At 39.7% G+C, this 18,406-nt stretch overlaps 1 protein-coding gene across 2 annotated transcripts in view; it reads right to left on the bottom strand.

The window, feature by feature from the left end:
- Positions 1-3,354: 3,354 nt before the first annotated feature.
- CDC42EP3 (CDC42 effector protein 3) overlaps positions 3,355-18,406 on the bottom strand; it is a 47,890-nt gene continuing 32,838 nt past the window's right edge. The window contains exons 1-2 of one of the 2 annotated variants that reach the window (XM_073557514.1): positions 6,981-7,093; positions 3,355-5,694 (exon numbers count right to left, since the gene is read on the bottom strand). In XM_073557514.1, coding sequence (XP_073413615.1) covers positions 4,693-5,460 — 768 coding nt within the window. In that variant the 5' untranslated portion in view covers positions 5,461-5,694; positions 6,981-7,093 and the 3' untranslated portion in view covers positions 3,355-4,692. Of the gene's footprint in view, positions 5,695-6,980; positions 7,094-18,406 lie in introns of those variants that run through there. The other variant, XM_073557513.1, reaches the window with a different exon arrangement.

Below are 18,406 nucleotides of genomic sequence, written 5' to 3'. Positions count from 1 at the left end.
ATGAACTGAGGGTGTGAGGTTGCCCCCAGTTCTCAAGGATTTATTATATGCCACATTCCCAGTTCCGGTTTAGGAACTTCCAGCTCTCTGGTGCCCCCCTTACCCTCAGGTCAGTTAGGGAACTACACCTAGGATAAGTAATCGCCAGAAAGGCTGCCTGGTCATGTACTGGCTATTGGGCACTCTGCAGGGAGGGAGGTATGTATGTCCCCAGTTTCAGGCAGGTAATACACACATAAAACCTCTGTTCCGTCACTAGCAGAGTCTCCCAAATACTCCAGTACACTTTGCTGCCACCAGCTCCTCGTTCTACATAAAAAAATCAATATTGGGTCAGGAGCCAACCCACTAGGTAGAGTAAATTTGGCAAGGAGCACGTGGTTGTACGTTATAAAGCAAGGAAAATGAAATTAGTAAATGTTTATAGATTTACTCTGGAAACTAGGCATAAAGGCAGTGTTTACAAAAATATAAAAGATGTTAAAAACGAGACAAGATACAGAATATACAGATAGTTAGAAAATAAAAATGGATTAAAATATGAAACTTACAGATCTCAGTCAATGACACGCCATGTGGAGGAGGAGGGACGGGCACCTTCCCCAAGGGAAAATGGTCTATCAGCACAGCTTCCTAGCTGGCACCCTGAGCAAATGACAACTTCCTACTCGAGCCCCCTAGTCTTATGCCTTTCCCTGGGTGACCTCACTGGGTAGGCGGAGCTACGGCATACACTCCCCTTTTGAAAGTTGCTAACAAACGTATGAGCCATAAATGTGGCTGCGAGGCTCAGAGTGACTGCAGGACTATCATTTTTCTGATTGTGAAACTACTTTTCATTTAAGTCTAAACATGCCATGGCTGCTTGGCTAAGTCGGATAGATATCAGTTTCTTGGATTCTGGTGGTCACTGAAGGTTCAAAACCCAGCTGGCGATAGCTTTTATGATGTAGATTCCAAAAATATAGGTTTCCTGCATCTATGCCTTATCTGCATTATTAGATTCGATCCTGAAGGAACAAAGGAACTTCCAAAACCATGTGCATCTAACCTACTACTTCTGGCTTGAGCCAGCCATACTAGGGTCTCATGTTACACAAAGCTGGAGTAGCTAGAGGGAGGGTTGAAGAGAATGCAGCTGCGAGGGGGGGGAATTACACACAGGCAGAGAGAGCTGCAGCTGTGGGACTGGACAACACAAAGGTAATGGGGGAGGGGCAGCATATCAAACCCTGTAGATGCAGCTGAAAGTTCTGGAGGTGTACTCGAAACCCTGGAAAATGGTTAATATTTTCATGACATGGCCGTTTGCAGAAAAAAAGGTCCCTACTCCTGCTCTGCAGTATCTCTGGACAGTGCTCCCAACTCACTCCAATGAATCAACACTTTCGTATTGTTAGAATGGTTACAAATTTTTGATGCTATGAAATGCTTTTGAATATTTAAAAAATAAAAAACTATAATCTATACCCTTTCATTTGGTTGCAACTTTACTACAAAAGACTGTGTGTAACGGCATTCTTCATGTCAATTTTTTCATATTCCCCTGATTTTCAATTCTGTTTGAATATATCAATTTGTAATTTATTCCCTCCCATTTTAAATTTTCCTAAGAAATGTTTTGGGTTGTTTATCACAAGTATGGTGTGTATCAAGTGCCGTTTGTTGCATGGGGGTCAGTTTATGTACAGAATAGGCAGCACAAATACATTGGTCTTGTCCCATAAAATTATGTCTACACCTTCTCGGTTACAGGGCAGAGTATAGTATTACATGAAAGAAGATAAGTCAATTTACAAGGGTCATTTGTGCAGTCTTTTCCCTGATGACCTCTTTGTTCACACCTGTTTCAGATAATTGATGGGCACCGACTAGTATCTAGCCTTGACACTTTGTCTGTTATGCCATAGGAAATGGCACATAGTTATTTTAGACATGAAAAGACTGCAAACGGCACATGGCAGACAAATCAGAACTGAAGGCTAGGGATTAGGATAACTTGGCACAGTGTATCTGAAATATAGCAAAAGATCAGGAAGCTATAGGTTATGTATGTGATACAAAGTGGATGTGACATGCTTGATTCAGTGCTATGATCTCCACGTTATTGACACTTAAAGGATTTAACTATAAAGCGCTTGGAGCTTACAGCTAAAAGCCACTTTACACTTAATAGGTTGACTTAGAAGTTTGTTAGGCTCCTTACCAATCATACTGGAAAGGAAAAAGTTTAAAAAAACTAATAATAATAAATGAACCTGAAACCACATCTACCTTTGAACTTTTTTAAATTCACCACTTCCATAGTGTACCTCCTAGAGGAAACAGTTCTCCTGAATAGGTACTAATCCCAAAAAGTAGGGTGCATGGCAAAATCTCAAATAGTTTCAATATTCCTCCACTGCAGACAGATATATTTAGAACAAAAGGAATAGAAAAAGTTGTAATGAAATTAAATGTAAATAGCAGAAGGTAAAAAAAAGATAACAAAAATATGATAATATGAAGAGGATAAAAAGACAGCATTAGAACACATTCAGTATTTGGTCAGTATTTTACATCAGTATTTGTAAGCTAAAATCAGGAGTAGAACAATCAGAGGAAAAGTATAATAGAAACAGTCACCACTTCTGCGTTTTTCATCCACTCCTGGTATTGGCTTACAAATACTGACAAAATACTGAACATGTGAACTTGGCTTAAAAGGCAAGAACAGCACTCTTCAGAGAGCGGATTTACAATCCTAGAGATGGTCTCAAATTTCAGGTGGTCATAAATCAGCTAAGAGATCAGAACAAGGAAGATAAGACGCTCTGGTAAGGGCAAGGTCATAGATGGAAACTTATAGAGAAAGTGATACCGATGTTTACTTGTCTGATCCCATAGGTGCAGAAAAATTTCCGGGGCTTGAACACATTTGATCAATGTTGTGATTAGGCCCTGAACCAGTGTCAGGAAGAAAATGGTGAAAATGTCTGATGACAACTGAAAAATATTCAGGATTGAGAGTCCTCAGTAGTTGATACCTTTTAATGGCTAACTGAAAAGATGGTAACACATTGCAAGCTTTCGAGACTACTCAGGTCTCTTCATCAGGCTAGACTAATACATCCTGATGACAACTGATATATTTTTGCATGTTTTAGCATCAAATGTCTAAGGCCTTAATTACACGTCTGTGTTTAAACTTGTGCATGAAAAAATTGGTACCAGGGTCATCAATGTTTTGGAACAGTGTGTCATCAGCGTCTGGTCTGTGTGTTTGTTTTCACCATATCCTTTAAACGTTATTGCATCATGCTTAATGATCTATCAATAAGATTCTACATTCTAAAAAAAAAAACGTCTACACACTTTTTCTAACTTATGTAAAAGGAAATTTATTTACCTTTAATATTTAACATTTCCTAAATATAAGAAATGCATTTAAAACATTAATGGAAACAAAATGACAAGTGCTTTTTGTGTTCATAAAGTGGCGGTGTAAATCCAACAAACACTGATTATGCTGTAGATGCAGATGAGCTACTATACATAGTATTGGTTGTATTCATAAAGGGAAACTCAGCACTAAAACAAGTGGGCCTAAAAAGACACCAAATTATGTCTGATATCATCAAAGTTAAAAAATGTGAGAATTTATACTGGTGTGGTAGCACTTTTGATCCCATACACAAAAAACGCAAGAAGTAATATGTGTCATCAATACAAAATATTATATTTCATTTTTTGCCCAACTGTAAATTAGAGTTTAGTTTCCCTTTCACTAGCTACAATCTATAAATACTGACTTCCAACCAAGCAGTTTAACTATTTATTGTAGGTACTTTATCAATGTGTTAAACTAATGCTTCATTTACAAATGTGACATTAAGCATTTGAAGGACGTAGATAAGAAACAAAAAAGATGCACGATTCCTTAAACACTCACAAAAATATACAATAGACCTGCAATGAAAAATCTGCAAGCAATACAAATGGTGATGCAATATTTAAAAAATACAAACTTTGCAGTAAAAATACAAAGGCACATGAAAGGATATTTAAACAGAAATAACTTATGATCATTGCAACACTTCATGTAGCTTAAAGCTTGGCATCATAAATCCTAAACGGAAATTTAATGACACTTATTGCTAAAGCTAAATTGGCATTTGAAATATATAATAAAACGTAACATTCATTGATATGAATAGAAAAGTACAAATTAACTAAAATGAAGTGTCTGCATCTGTATGCAGATAATCAATTTTCCCCCAATTGTGTAAATGTTTGTAAACACATTCTTGTACAAACCTTGGGTAGAATCTTGTTAAGACCCATAGATGTCCTTATATTAGTGTAGTCCACAGAGTTAAGGAATGGATAGCATTTAGAGCTCTCATACAGAGGGATTAGAATATGAAAAAAGCTATGTTTCGCTGTCAAGCCCTACAAAAGTCTCTCAGCTCAGGGGATACGGAATTTTCAAACAATATATTAAAATCGGAAGGTTGACCTTCATATTTACATAAGATTTAAGAACAGAAACAAAATCTTTCACTCCAGTATTGCTACTACTAATCATGAAAAACATGCCCCATGAAATTATATTCAAAAATGTAGACCAAAATTGAAGCCTTGCTTTTTTCCTACGTATGTAGAATATTTTATATGTACCACGTGTCTAATGTACACTGCAAGTCAAATATTTCATGGTTTATTCTTGTCCATTACATGAAGAACCTCATCCAAAAGAGAAGGGCCCAAGTCAAGCTGTAGAGTTAGAAGAGATCCTGCCAAGTCAGAAAGAGATTCCTCTGATTTTAAATCGGTATTCTCAATTTCACAAGGACTATGACTATCTTCAAACAAGTCAAGCCCTTGCCAATCACTATATTGTTCAGAGAGACTAGATGAATGGCTTGACCTTCCATTTGTAGAGCATGATGCAGATCCACTGACCTTCCATGAATTTCCGCGGTCAAATCGGTGCTCACTTTCGTAAGGTTCACACTTTTCCATCAGCTTTTCCTCTAATACTGGCTCACAGCTAAGTCTGGGTGACTTAGAAGGGCTGTAAGAGTCCCTTTTTGAGTTAAACGTCACAGCAGATAGCAAAGGCAAGACTAACGCTTGCGAGCCACCAATTGTTGGTAAAGAGATTGCATTTTTAAGAACAGGTGAAGATGTGTCCGTAAATATTGAGTCACAAGTGCTGTTTGCCCTCATAAATTCATTATGTCCATTTAAATGGCTTCTTGGTCTTCCTTGGTTTCCTGGCAATAGTTCATAATTACCTTGAAGAAATGAGATATCACCAAAGACGTCATGTTGTCCATCTTTTCCAATGTGTATAGTGTGCCGAAAATCTCCTAATGGTGGGCTGATCAAGTCTGAGGACAATACATCCCTCAGTTTAAATTTTTTACCCTTTTTGTTGTTTCCAGCCTTTAGATAAATGGGTGTCTTTGCAGGCATCTTGAAATAGTCTAAGGAAGCAATGCACAATAAAATGACCCAATTTAAAGTTTATGTTTCTGTAAAAAGAAGTCACATTCTTGGCCCTGCTGCTTTAGAAGACAATCTCAGTGACATTCTCAAGATGCAGATGAAATTCCGATAATCTCAATTCTCTGGACAAGCTTGAGATCTCCTGGAGACAACTGCCAGCGATATGTGTGACGTGTATGTTTTTCTGTAAGTTAGGGAGCCCTAAAAAACATAGAAAACAATACATCAATAACACATTTTTCACGGGTCATTCATTTTCTTTCAACACATCAATTAGTTAAAAATCTGATTGTTCCACTCTGCAATTTTACTTTTTGATGTGGCTTTCCTCAACTAAGCCACATGAAAGAAAATAGAACAAGGTCATTAATGGTTTCACTGCTATATAAATGAACCTTTTTTTTCCTTCTTTTGGGAGATTTTATTTTTTGTACCAAAGCAACATATACAATATATATATATACAGACACACACTACATGGGAAAGGCTTACTCTGATTCTAACAAGTTATTGCATTCCAAAGGTAGGTGTTAATGAGATTGAGGGGGATCCTATTACTGAAAACCAAACTATTCACCGGAAAAAGAACATGAATCCCACCTTTGAATACCTCGCTGATCGGCATGAGCTCTACTGTTGTATTTGAAGTGTAAGGCTAGGTTCACATTTGTGGATGGCCAAGCTGTGGAGGGCTGCGGACTTCCTCTGTGAAGCTCCGCCCACTGCCGCACCTCCTCCGGTCAGCTCCGCCTACGTCTGCATGCGGCATGCGTATCTATATTTAACATTGGGTACGCAGGTCGTGCGGATGTATGTGGATGCATCTGCATGCGTCGTTTTGACGATGCGGCAACCCGCGTCGAACGCAACATGCTGGAATTTGATGCGGTCGCCGCATTGTCAAAACGACACATGCGGAGGCATCCGCATACATCCGCACGGCCTGCGTACCCAATGTTAAAGATAGGTACGCAGGCAGCATGCAGACGTAGGCGGAGCTAACCGGAGGAGGTGCAGCAGTGGGCGGAGCTTCACGGAGGAAGTCCTCAGCCCTCCGCAGCTCGGCCATCCACAAATGTGAACCTAGCCTAAGTGGTGGAGACACCCTTAAAGCATAACTTTTATTGGGTAAGTATAAACCCGCTCATCAATAATGAAGGTGCTATAGTGCATAAAAGGGAATTAAATTACTAGAGGAGTAGACACATAAATAGTAGGGAATCTGATAATCTACCTCACTATTTGGCACCGGGAAGACCAGTAAGTAGATACACAACCTCAAAAATCCTAATAGCTAAAAAATCATAGACTCTTGAAAAAATCCTATTAGGACAACTCCTCACAAAAATTGCACAACTTCTCACAAAAGGCATTTAAACCAAGGTATAATTATCTTGAAAAATATTGACAAGATACTAAAAGTGATTCCTATGGTTTTGCTATATACAATTTCATACAAAAACCAACGATGTGTTGATATACTGTACCTTGCTGGAAACCTGTCTGGCAGCCTATTTGCGGAGGTTGGCACCCTAAGTTGAGAAGTGGTGCCCCCGCTCGTCCGACGGCTGTCCCTATGCTCCTATTGATACCCTGACAAGACGCAGAAAGAGAAACAGTAAGCCAGATTGGCTTGTATCCAGAATCTTGCTGTTAATACAGATGAGGAACGTAATGGATGTACTCTTTTCTGATAACATATAAATGTACTATTTATGGTGACATGCACTATTTTAATGATATGTCAAAGATACAAAAATAAATAAAATAAATGGGGAGGAGCTAATAGTGCTGGAAAAAAGAGACAGTGTAATCAGACACACAGTGGAATCATACATACACCATAAGGAAATGACAAATAAGTGGGCTCAAACGAGTCCCAGATATGCCAAGGACAAAATTACTGACAGGTACTGTATATAATAAACATGTCATACAGGTTGATGGTTTAAAGTACTGTACATCGGATACCCAGAAAATAAACAATTAGATCCTAAATATTTGATAAAGCATTAACAAGCATCATATATGACAAAAATTAATATCATGATAACTCCACATATATCAAATACACTGTCAGCTGCTATTAAACTCATAATCATGCCAAACAAAGCTATCAAAAGATTCATCACATTGGTAAGCAACAGTGCTTGAGCACCCTATGCCCAAGATACACAAAAGCAAGCAGATGCCACAATGATACAGTATATGAATGCGAAAACTCAAAAATAAGATGAATCTGCTTATCTTTTCCATGACGGTGTTCAGTAAAACACAGCTATATAAAGCCTCCTGTACTCTCAACGCGTTTCTCCCTTTGCCGGGATCATCAGATGCACAACTTCATGGTAAAAGTCCAATGTCCAAATGAATGAGGCCGCCACCTTCAGCAAAAGACTCCTGGATAAATACCTCGGCATGCTATTGTAGTTCAAAACAGCTTCCTGTTATAGGTAGTAATCAGATCATATCATAAAGCTCCTCACGTCTAATCAGCACTTGACCGCACGTATCCAAGTAATATACTTGCGGTCATGCGCCTGCAGTCGGCACTTGAGAATACTCACAGCACACATCGTGCACGATGTGAAGATTCAGAAGTCTGCAGTCACATGGAGTGATTGCAAACTTGTAGCTTTAAGGGGGCTTTACACATAGCGATATAACTAGCAATATCGCTAAAGCATCACCGATTTTGTGACGCAGCAGCGATATTGCTAGCGATATCGCTACATGTGACACTTACCTCCAACCGGCTCCCCCACTGGTTATCGGTGTTCGCGCGAGATCGGCCTGGTCCATTTCTCAGCGGCGGCTTCCTGCTGGCGCTGACGAGCGACGCGTGGATGTGGGCGGAGGACGTCATCATTGCGGCGTCTGACAGGTAAGTAACGACCGCGGCTGCGTCGCTGCTGAGATCTGCATGTTTGGCAGCTCACTGGCGACCATTTAGCGATGCACCAGCGATTCTGACCGGGTCATATCGTGGTCGGGATCGCTGGTGCATCGCTAAATGTAATGGGGCCCTAAGACAGGACAACCCTTTTAATCTCAGCTGGTGGTTAAGGTGTTCAGGGTGCTGGGTGCTATGGTATCACAAATAAGACACTTTGTCTGGTTAAGATATTTAGATACATGGATAAGGGTCTGTTTACATGGACCAACCGGCAGCACTAAATGAAGTTTGAACAGTAATCCTTTACCAATCGGCGGTCGTTTAATAGCCTGTTTACATAGGCAGAACATAGTAAAATGATGTAATAGATCACTTAGTGCACATTGGCTGGCACGGTTTTCGGCAGTGCTTGTCCTATGTACACAAGATGAGTTGCCACCAAGAACGATGGTCTTTTGTGCTGCACAAAAGATCATTTCACCCGATGAACAAGCATTTTGTTTCTTTATCAGGTATCGAGCAGCATGCTTACACTGCAAAAATTATTGTGAAACCAGTGTTCTTTAGAAGGTTTATTCACGATCATCTTTCAAGGTAAATACAGCTTAAGACAGCAAAGAAAATCATAATGACAATCAAATGTTACAATACACTACGTACGAGAAAATGTATCATCAAGACAGCCTGGTTGACGGTTCTTGCCTCCTGCCCATGGTGAGCCCAATTAAAGATTAATTCTAAATCCACTTGAATGGCGTGCACATACTACCAATGACAATTTAATTTCCATATAATAACACCCTCCAAGGCTTGCCAATGAAAGCCTGACACTGAATTAAACAGCTTTTCAAATAAGAAGCACTAAATCCAAAATGTCAATGAGTTGTTTACTGAGAGTTTGAGTTAACCATTTGCTATGATCTTGCGTAAATGCAGAAACCTTTTTTAGTAATAAAGAAAAGCTATACGTAAAGCTGAAAGAATTGTGATACATTGTTTTTTTATTTTAGCTATTAATTATAAGTGCACCTGTAGTGCCTCAGCTAGAGGTGAGCAAAAAGCTTCAGACGACTTTGTCCAACCTGCAAAACTTCTACCTGCCGGCATCCCAGATGCTTCTTTTGATTACTAGTCCAAGCAGAACAAGACGTGTCCTCCAAATCTTTTTTCTGAGCTCTTGACATCTGCTGCTAGAGGATTGCACTTCACAACAGGCAGTGTGCAGCAAGTTAGACAGAAGACAGGCACCAAGGATCCGATTCATCATTTACGATATCTTGAAGTTACATCTCTTTTTTGACTTGTAGTATTTGCTTATTTTTTTGCGCCAAATTCTTTAAAATGGTACACGTGGTTCATGAATTTGGAACAAAATTAAAAATGCACTTGGACTTTTCAGCACCAAAAGTGACAAATCCTTTAAAAAGTTCCAAGATCATCTAAAAATGTGACAAAATTGACAATTCCAATAGAAACATTACTCCAGGCAGGGACTTGAGTGAGATGAGCTAAAAAAATACGACATTTGGTAAAAGTCGCATTTCATGAATCTGTTTGCAACATCTGGATATGCAAAGCTGTCAAGGAAAAATATAAAAGATGTAGAAAAAGAAAGACAACTTAAAAAAAAAGGTGTAAAACATATAGCGAATAAGACGTAATGCTAAAGACGCTGAAAAGGGGCCAATTACTACACAAAACTGGAGAAACAGAATTGATGAATGAGGACCCTAGCGCTGGCGTTTTGGAGTGACTATTCAGGGCTAAATTTTGTTTTTTGTTTAATAAAAAAGTACTTTGCAGTTATGTTGGAATTGCATTGGCCATCTGATGAGCGTTCATTGCAATGACAGTGGCCAATAAAATAGATTTTGTGGAATTACACACATACTTTAAAATCCAGTTTCCTTATAACCTACAGGCCCATAACTGCATTATAAGCGCTGTTACTCAATGTATTTATTGCACCTAAAGCCGTTACATAATGATTTGTTCTTGCAGAAATAAAAAGATTAAGAGAAATGCTGATGGCTGAAAATTCTTGCTTTGTTGCTCTCCAAAGTAATCTTTCTCCTGGTATGAAAACAGCTCTGAAAAATGGAAGGAAAGCGCCTGTGAAATGAAATAATGCTAAAGATTTATCCCAGTTCTGTAAGTGCTAAATCATCAGAAAATTGGATTCTGGGAGCCTATGATTATAGCGGCTATTAGGTTATTACAGGTTTCATTGAATTTTCCGATTTTAACCCCTTTACCCCCAAGGGTGGTTGGCATGTTAATGACCAGGCCAATTTTTACATTACAGACCACTGTCCCTTTATGAGGTAGTAACTCTGAAATGCTTCCATGGATCCCGGTAATTCTGACACTGTTTTCTTGTGACATATTGTACTTCATGATAGTGGTAAAATTTCTTTGATATGACTTGCGTTTATTTGTGGAAAAAAAATGGAAATTTGGCGAAAATTTTGAAAATTTTGCAACTTTGAATTCTCATGCCCTTAAATCACAGAGATATGTCATATAAAATACTTAATAAGTAACATTTCCCACATTTTCTTTACATCAGCACAATTTCAGAACCAAAGTTTTTTTTTTTAGAAAATTATAAAGGTTAAAAGTTAAGCAGCAATTTCTGATTTTTACAACACCATTTTTTTTTAGGGACCACATCTTATTTGAAGTCACTTATATAAGATGCGCCTTTTCTGGCACTTAGCCTCTCTATTCCCATGGCCTTTAGCGGTTGCTCATGGGTTAATAATAATGGATTAATGTCACCTTGCTACTGGAAGGTGACATTAAGCCAATTAATAATGGAGAGGTGTCAATAAGACACCTCTCCGTTATTAACCCTAGAATAGTAAAGGGTTAAAAAAGACACACACACACACACACACACACACACACTAATTAAAAATTATTTTAATGAAATAAATACAAGTTTTTGACCAAATTTATTATTCTGCCAATTAAAAAAAAGACCTTTTTCTGTAAAAAAAGTAAAATAAAAAAACAACAATATACATATCTCTCCGCTGTTCAGTCAGGTCCCCCACTGCAATCCATCACAAGGGCTTAACTAGTTTACAACGGGGACCGGTGCTAATGCTACCGGTCCCGCTGTAAACCACTGAAGAATGAATTAAATCATGTTTGCGCAGGCGCCCCGGCTGACTGGAGATGAACTGATTAGCGTGGGAGAGTTTCTGAACTTTTTTCCACGCTATCAGTTCACCTCAGGTCAGCCGGGAACTCCGCGTAGTCTCACTGACTACCGCTGACGTCACTGAGGCTGCGCGGAGTCCCTGGCTTTGTGTGATTATTTAATTAAAAGAATTTTTAATTAAGGTGTGTGTGCATTTTTTAACCCTTTACTACTATAGGATTAATAATGGAGAGGTGTCTTATTGACACCTCTCCATTATTAACCTGGCTTAATGTCACCTTGCCATAGCAAAGTGACATTAACCCATTATTAACCCATGAGCCACAGCTAAAGGCAATGGGAATAGAGAGGTTAAGTGAAAGAAAAGGCGCATCTTATAATGTGCCTTTTCTGGGGTGGCTGGGGGCAGATTTTTTTTAGCCGGGGGGGGCAAAAACAGTGGTTCCTCTCTAAGCTATTAATATCTGCCCTCACACACACTGGCTTTCCCTCTCTGGCGGAGAAAATACCGCGGGAGACCACACAAATTTTTTCAACAAATTTACCCGTTAATTTAACACCTACAAGTCCAAAAAAATACACACATACCCTAATCTAATCTAATTATTAGTCAGGGACATGAAAATAAATGAAATGGTTTACTGTATGTTAGGCTACTTTCACACTTGCGTTTTTTTGCTGCGCGTTTTTTGCGCACACAAACGCATGAAAAAAATGCATCATGTGTTTGTGTGCGTTTTTTGCGGGTTTTGGTGCATTTTTTTAAAAAACCGCATGCGTTTTTTTGCGCATACGTGCGCATTACAAAGCGCACGTATGCGCACCCATAAACTTTAATGGGTGTTTTGCTGTAAAAAAAAACGCATTGCGTGCGCATGCATTTTTTGGGGGCAAGTCGGAAGCACAAAAAATGCAACAGGGCGCACACTGCAAAAAAACGCATGCACATACAAACGCATACGTGCGCATATGTATGCGCACATATGCGCACCCATGTTAAAGTATAGGGGAAAAAATGCATGCTTTTTTTGCGCTAAAAAGTTGCGCAAAAAAACGCAAGTGTGAAACCAGCCTAAACCATGCGTCATTTCATGTCAGGTTTTGTAATGATTTTACTCAAGCCGGAAATTGATTTAGCGGCTATTATGCTATGTAGAACTCTATGAAAGATAAATATATATATATATATGTGTCTCAATGACATGTATATATATATATATATATATATATATATATGTATTCTATGTGTATATATCTATTTTCTATTCTTTATTAAACATGCCAGTGTGATTTTACTGTATCGCACACTGAATTGCCGGTTTTTGTTAAAGGACACCGGTGTGTATTTCTCACAAGTCACACTTGTGGTCCGTGTGTAATCGTTTTTTTTCTTGCACCCATAGACTTGCATTGGCGAGTCTCAGCCGAGAATCGCTGACAATCGCATCGTTTAAAACAGGTGAGAAAAAAATCGGATGATGGGAGCTGCCCTATAGATTAACACTGGTCCGAGCGCTATGCGATTTTTTTTATCGCATAGCAATCGTCTGTTTTTCTCGCTATTGTGACGCCGGCCATACGCTGATACTCCATATATGCAGGTAAACCACTGTTTGGGCACATGGCAGAGCTCGGAAGGGAAGGAGCGCTGTTTGACTTTTCAATGCAAAATTGTCTGGAATTGAGATCGGACGCCAAGTCGCGTTTGGAGAGTCCCTGATGTGCCTAAACAGTGGAAACCCCCAAAAAATTAACACCCTTATTGGAAAGTAGACCCCTACGGAACTTATCTAGATGTGTGGTGAGCACTTTGAACCTCCAAGTACTTCACGGGAGTTTATAACCTAGAGCCGTAAAAATTAAAAAATTATATTTTTTACACAAAAATGATCTTTTCGCCCCCAATGTTTTTTTTTCCCAAGGGTAACAGGAGAAGTTGGACCCCAAAAGTTGTTGTCCAATTTGTCCTGAGTATGCTGATACCCCATATGTGGGTGTAAACCACTGTTTGGATGCACGTCGGAGCTTGGAAGGGAAGTAGTGATATTTTGGATTTGATGACATCAATATCATTGTAATGGACAACCCCTTTAATGTCAATCGCTGTAAAGTGATGTGATGATAATGACACTATAGATAAGTATGTTCAAAATCATTATTTATGAAACAACAGTGTTGTTGTATTTTTATGGCCCAGGGGATGATGATCTCAGACAATCTATTCACTAAAAACATACCCAGGCATCAAGTGACAACTGCAATCTTTCTACATAGAAGAAACGATTGAGGAATGTCTCAGAAACAGCTGCTTCCTGCAGCATCCTCACAGATGAAGAGTGGAGTGCTGGATACTTCAGGAACAACTGCTGACTATCTGCAGAATCATAGAATCGTAGAGTTGGAAGGGACCTCCTGGGCCATCTGGTCCAACCCCCTACTCAAAGCAGGATTCGCTAAATCATCCCAGACAGATATCTGTCCAGCCTCTGTTTGGAGACTTCTATTGAAGGAGAACTCACCATCTCTCGTGGCAGTCTGTTCCACTCATTGATCACTCTGTCAAAAAGTTTTTTCTGATATCTAATCTGTGTCTCCTCCCATTCAGTTTCATCCCATTGCTTCTAGTCTTTCCTTGTGCAAATGAGAATAAAGTTGATCCTTCTACAATGTGACAGCCCTTTAGATATTTGTAGACAGCTATTAAGTCTCCTCTCAGTTTTCTCTTTTGCAAGCTAAACATTCCAAAATCCTGCAACCTTTCCTCATAAGACAGGGTTTGCAGACCGGTCACCATTCTGGTTGCTCTTTTCTGAACTTGCTCCAGTTTGTTGATGAGATCTAGATAACATTGCTGAATATCCCTGGGCAATGTTCTGGCTGAGGGAGCGCAGCAGTGATTACCAAGGATTACTAATGACAAGATGAATGGATATTTATTCTGAATAGAGATATAGATGGTAAAGATTCTTTAAGAACGTGTTTGTCTCCTGGAAGATACAGAAAGCTTTCTTCTCAGTAATGTGTTCGGCAGTCAAGCAAAGAAGGAAAATATTATCCATAACGGGAGTAAATTACAGAATTATGAAAATAAGCATGTAAATAATATAATGGATATGTGTACAGACCCATGTGGCCAGGTGTAATGGGCCTCTTTTATTTAGATTGAATAGCAAAAAAAGTCTCTTGACACGGTCACCTTAAAAAACATGGGGTCCAGAGTTCAAATCTGACCAAAAGCAAAATCAGGGGTTGTCCACTACTCTGAAAAATCCTTTCTAAATATTTTATTCCCCAAGTGTAAAATAAGAATTTCAGATATTCACCTCGTGCATCGATGCCGTTCTAGCCAAGCCGGTGCTGCATCTCTCGGCGCTCCTGGTCACTAATGGGCTGCAATTCTCACTCTTCCCTCAGACAAAACTAGGACATTCAAGAGAACTGTGCCCCATTATTGCAGTCAATCACTGAAGTCATCAGCTGTGCCAAGACAGACAGCACGAGCCGCCAAGTTCAACGAGTGGCTACTGCGGTGATACGCACTATGGACATGATGTCACCGCTGCAGACCAACCACTGAGACTGGAGCATGCCAGCTCTACACCCATGGAGAGTACCTGCTCTGTTATATTAAGTATTTTCGGGTCCTTTTTCCTGAAAGCGCAAAACCCCTTGATATACTATAATATATTGCATTTATGTCATAGAAAGTCATGCCATTCTATGTGTATATTGCGTGTCTGTGTAATGTATCGGTTATGATATATTTTCAGTAGCAATTTCTGTTGCCAATAAAGTACACAAAGTAAAACTGTTTACGAGTCTTATAATTATAAATGTCTGCAATAATTATATCTAAACTTCCTGTAACTTCTAATTAAAAAAAAAAGTTTCACATAACGGTACGTGCTGTTAATTGGCGAGTTAATTCTGAAAATGCAGCAAAAGTCTCCTTTATATGGTTAATTATGATGTTGTAGCTATACAGCCGGTGATTCAAATGATAAAAATGTTTTAATAACTTCACTTGGCAAACGTTACCAATGTCTCTGGAATAACAATGATTGCAATTTCTGGCATGTAGACAAACAGACCTTCAGTTACGGCTTTCGTTTGAATACTATGAGAATATGAGTCATATTCCAGTTTTCATTCTTCTAATTCATTCATGTTAAAATAAAACCCCTGGATATTGTATTATGGCACACATTTATATAAATTAAGTGTATTGTTTTAAGGACTTGAAGACATGCTGCATGGTATTCTAGGAGCTATAGTTTTCCAACATTGGTATGAACTAGCTTTGTCCACTCATGTTAACTACAGACATAAAGTACCTCGCTATGACTAGAGTTGAGCGAATTTGTTCAGGTCAGGGCTTATTTGGCAAGCTGTAGCGCTTACCGAATAAGCTGCAGAGGGAACCTGGATACATGGAGCGCGTTAGCTGATCGGCGCTGCAGCTGCATGTGTAGCGGCTGTGTCACTGTCACAACACATGCATGGGGAGCCTGTGTGTTGGGCTCTTCATGCATGTGTTGTGACAGTGACACAGCCACGACACATGCAGCTGCGGAGCCAATCAGCTGGCGCGCTCCATGTATCCAGAGTCCCTCTGCAGCTTATTCGGTAAGCGCTATAGCTTGCTGAATAAGCAGGGACCCGAGCAAATTCACTCAACTCTAGTTATGACCTGCCCGTCAGGGGAATTCTGTACAGCCCCACAAGGGTCCAATAGGTAAGGGGTCACTTCTACCTCCAAAGCAGGTAAAATTGTCCATTATGATGAGTTATTGGACAGAAAAGGGCCCATATGTTGTTCTTGCACCTCTTCTGTAGGTGTCTGCTTCTCCAGTTCTTGTTACCATGTCCATTTAGAAAGACATATCAACAAAGTACGGGAATAAAAAAATCTAAATCGTCCAATCCATTCTTCCAACAAATATACCTCTGATAGTGGTCAGTCAAAAGCTTATTTGACCAACACCTATATCTTTTGACTCACAGATGAGAGTGCATATGTTTTCAATGTAGAGGGAAATGTAAGCCATTGCGGAAACCCCTAGTACAGTGTTTCTCAACTCCAGTCCTCAAGACCCACCAACAGGTCAAGTTCTCAGGATATCCTTAGCATTGCACAGGTGATTTCAACACCTGCTCAAGCATTAATTCCATTACCTGTGCAATACTAAGGAAATCCTGAAAACATGACCTGTTGGTGGGTCTTGCGGACTGGAGTTGAGAAACACTGCCCTAGTTGAAACCGATCCTCTGGGAAAACAGAAAAATTTGGTTTTTTGTAATTAAGCAACACCTCTAGATAAGTCCCTATGCTGACATTGATGGGTCCAGACAACTTTAATCTAACGTGTATGGGTTCTATAGACAGTAGATTGACAGATTCAATAAAAATCAACAGAATCTGATGACAAAAACCATGAGTACATGGCTAATTCAAAGGGCTATTCTCATTATGATGAAGAGTAAAAAATGTCAGGGTGCTTCTAAAAACAAGCAGCTTTCCAATTCACTTTATTAAAAACCCTTTTCAGTCTGAAGAAAGGAGGGATCTTTTTCATTTTACTGTGTGCTGACTAGGCTACCAACGACTGCTACAGTCCATCAGTAGTGGCCAGACTTCTAGGTAGGAAGCACAGTGCTTACATGCTTTTTTCTTTAAGTGTCGCTGCACTTCTCCAATGCTGCAGAGCCAAGGCCGTCTCGAAGAATGCACAGGTCGTGCTCGCAGCACAACAATGCTACTGGTATAAGCAGGAAGCAGGGGAGCAGTGCGCTCCAGAAACGGAATGATATAAACAATCCTTTGAAAGATAATCAGAGAGCTAGAACCTTTCACCACTTCTTTCTTATTGAAGTGGACACACGATGTAGTAGTGGCTGCAGAGAAGAATAAAACATTTTTGTTATTTTCCAATTTTGGATCTCCGTTGCCGATATATTAGCAATCAAAGTACCTAATGAGTTAACCGTTGTTAAGCCCAAGTGGCTTTATTAGATAGCAACACCATAGAGCAATGATGGCAAACCTTGTAGAGACCTTATTTATGGCAAAGTGCCAACAAGGTAATTTAAACTGAACACTGAGGTTTTAGTTTAGAAAAAAACATCTCATGCAGAGAGAAGGCGGGGGCAGCAGAGAGCAGACCCGGGCAACAGAGAGCAGCCACAGACAGAAGTAGAGGTACCAGACTGCAGATATAAAGAAATATACTCTCCCCATCCTGATGTATGCCCCTCATCCTGGTACATGCACCTTCATCCTGGAACAGGAACCTTCATCCAGGAACATGCACCCTCATCCTGGTATATGTCCCTCATCCTTGTATATTCCCCTCATTTTGGTATATGTTCCCCCATCCTGGTATATGCTCCCTCAATCCCCATACATATGCCATACATCCATGTATATGCTCCCCCATCCTAGTATATGTTCACCCATCCTTATATATGCAACTCCATCCTGGTCTATGCCCATTATTCTGATATATATGCTCGCCCATCCTTGTATATTCTCCCCTAATCCATGTACTGTATATGCTCCCACCCTTGCATATGCCCTTCATTCTGATATATATGCCCCCATCCTTGTAAATGTCACCCCATCATTGTATATCTCCCCATTCTGACAGCGCCGCTGTTCAACGCATAGAAAAAAAAATCACAATAAACACTGCTACTCACCTTCCTACTTCTCCTAAGGGGCTCCGCATCGTTTTCTGAAGCTGGCAGATGATTTCAGAGTCCAAATGACGGGACGCATGACATCACTGCCATGCACCCAGTCGCTGTCACGATCCAATTTTCCTCTCCCCATATCTATCCCATTGTGT

Source organism: Dendrobates tinctorius, unplaced genomic scaffold (genome assembly GCF_039654945.1).
Source record: "Dendrobates tinctorius isolate UK_male_01 unplaced genomic scaffold, ASM3965494v1 ptg000250l, whole genome shotgun sequence".
NCBI lineage: Eukaryota > Metazoa > Chordata > Amphibia > Anura > Dendrobatidae > Dendrobates > Dendrobates tinctorius.
This window is presented reverse-complemented; position numbering and strand designations above follow the sequence as displayed.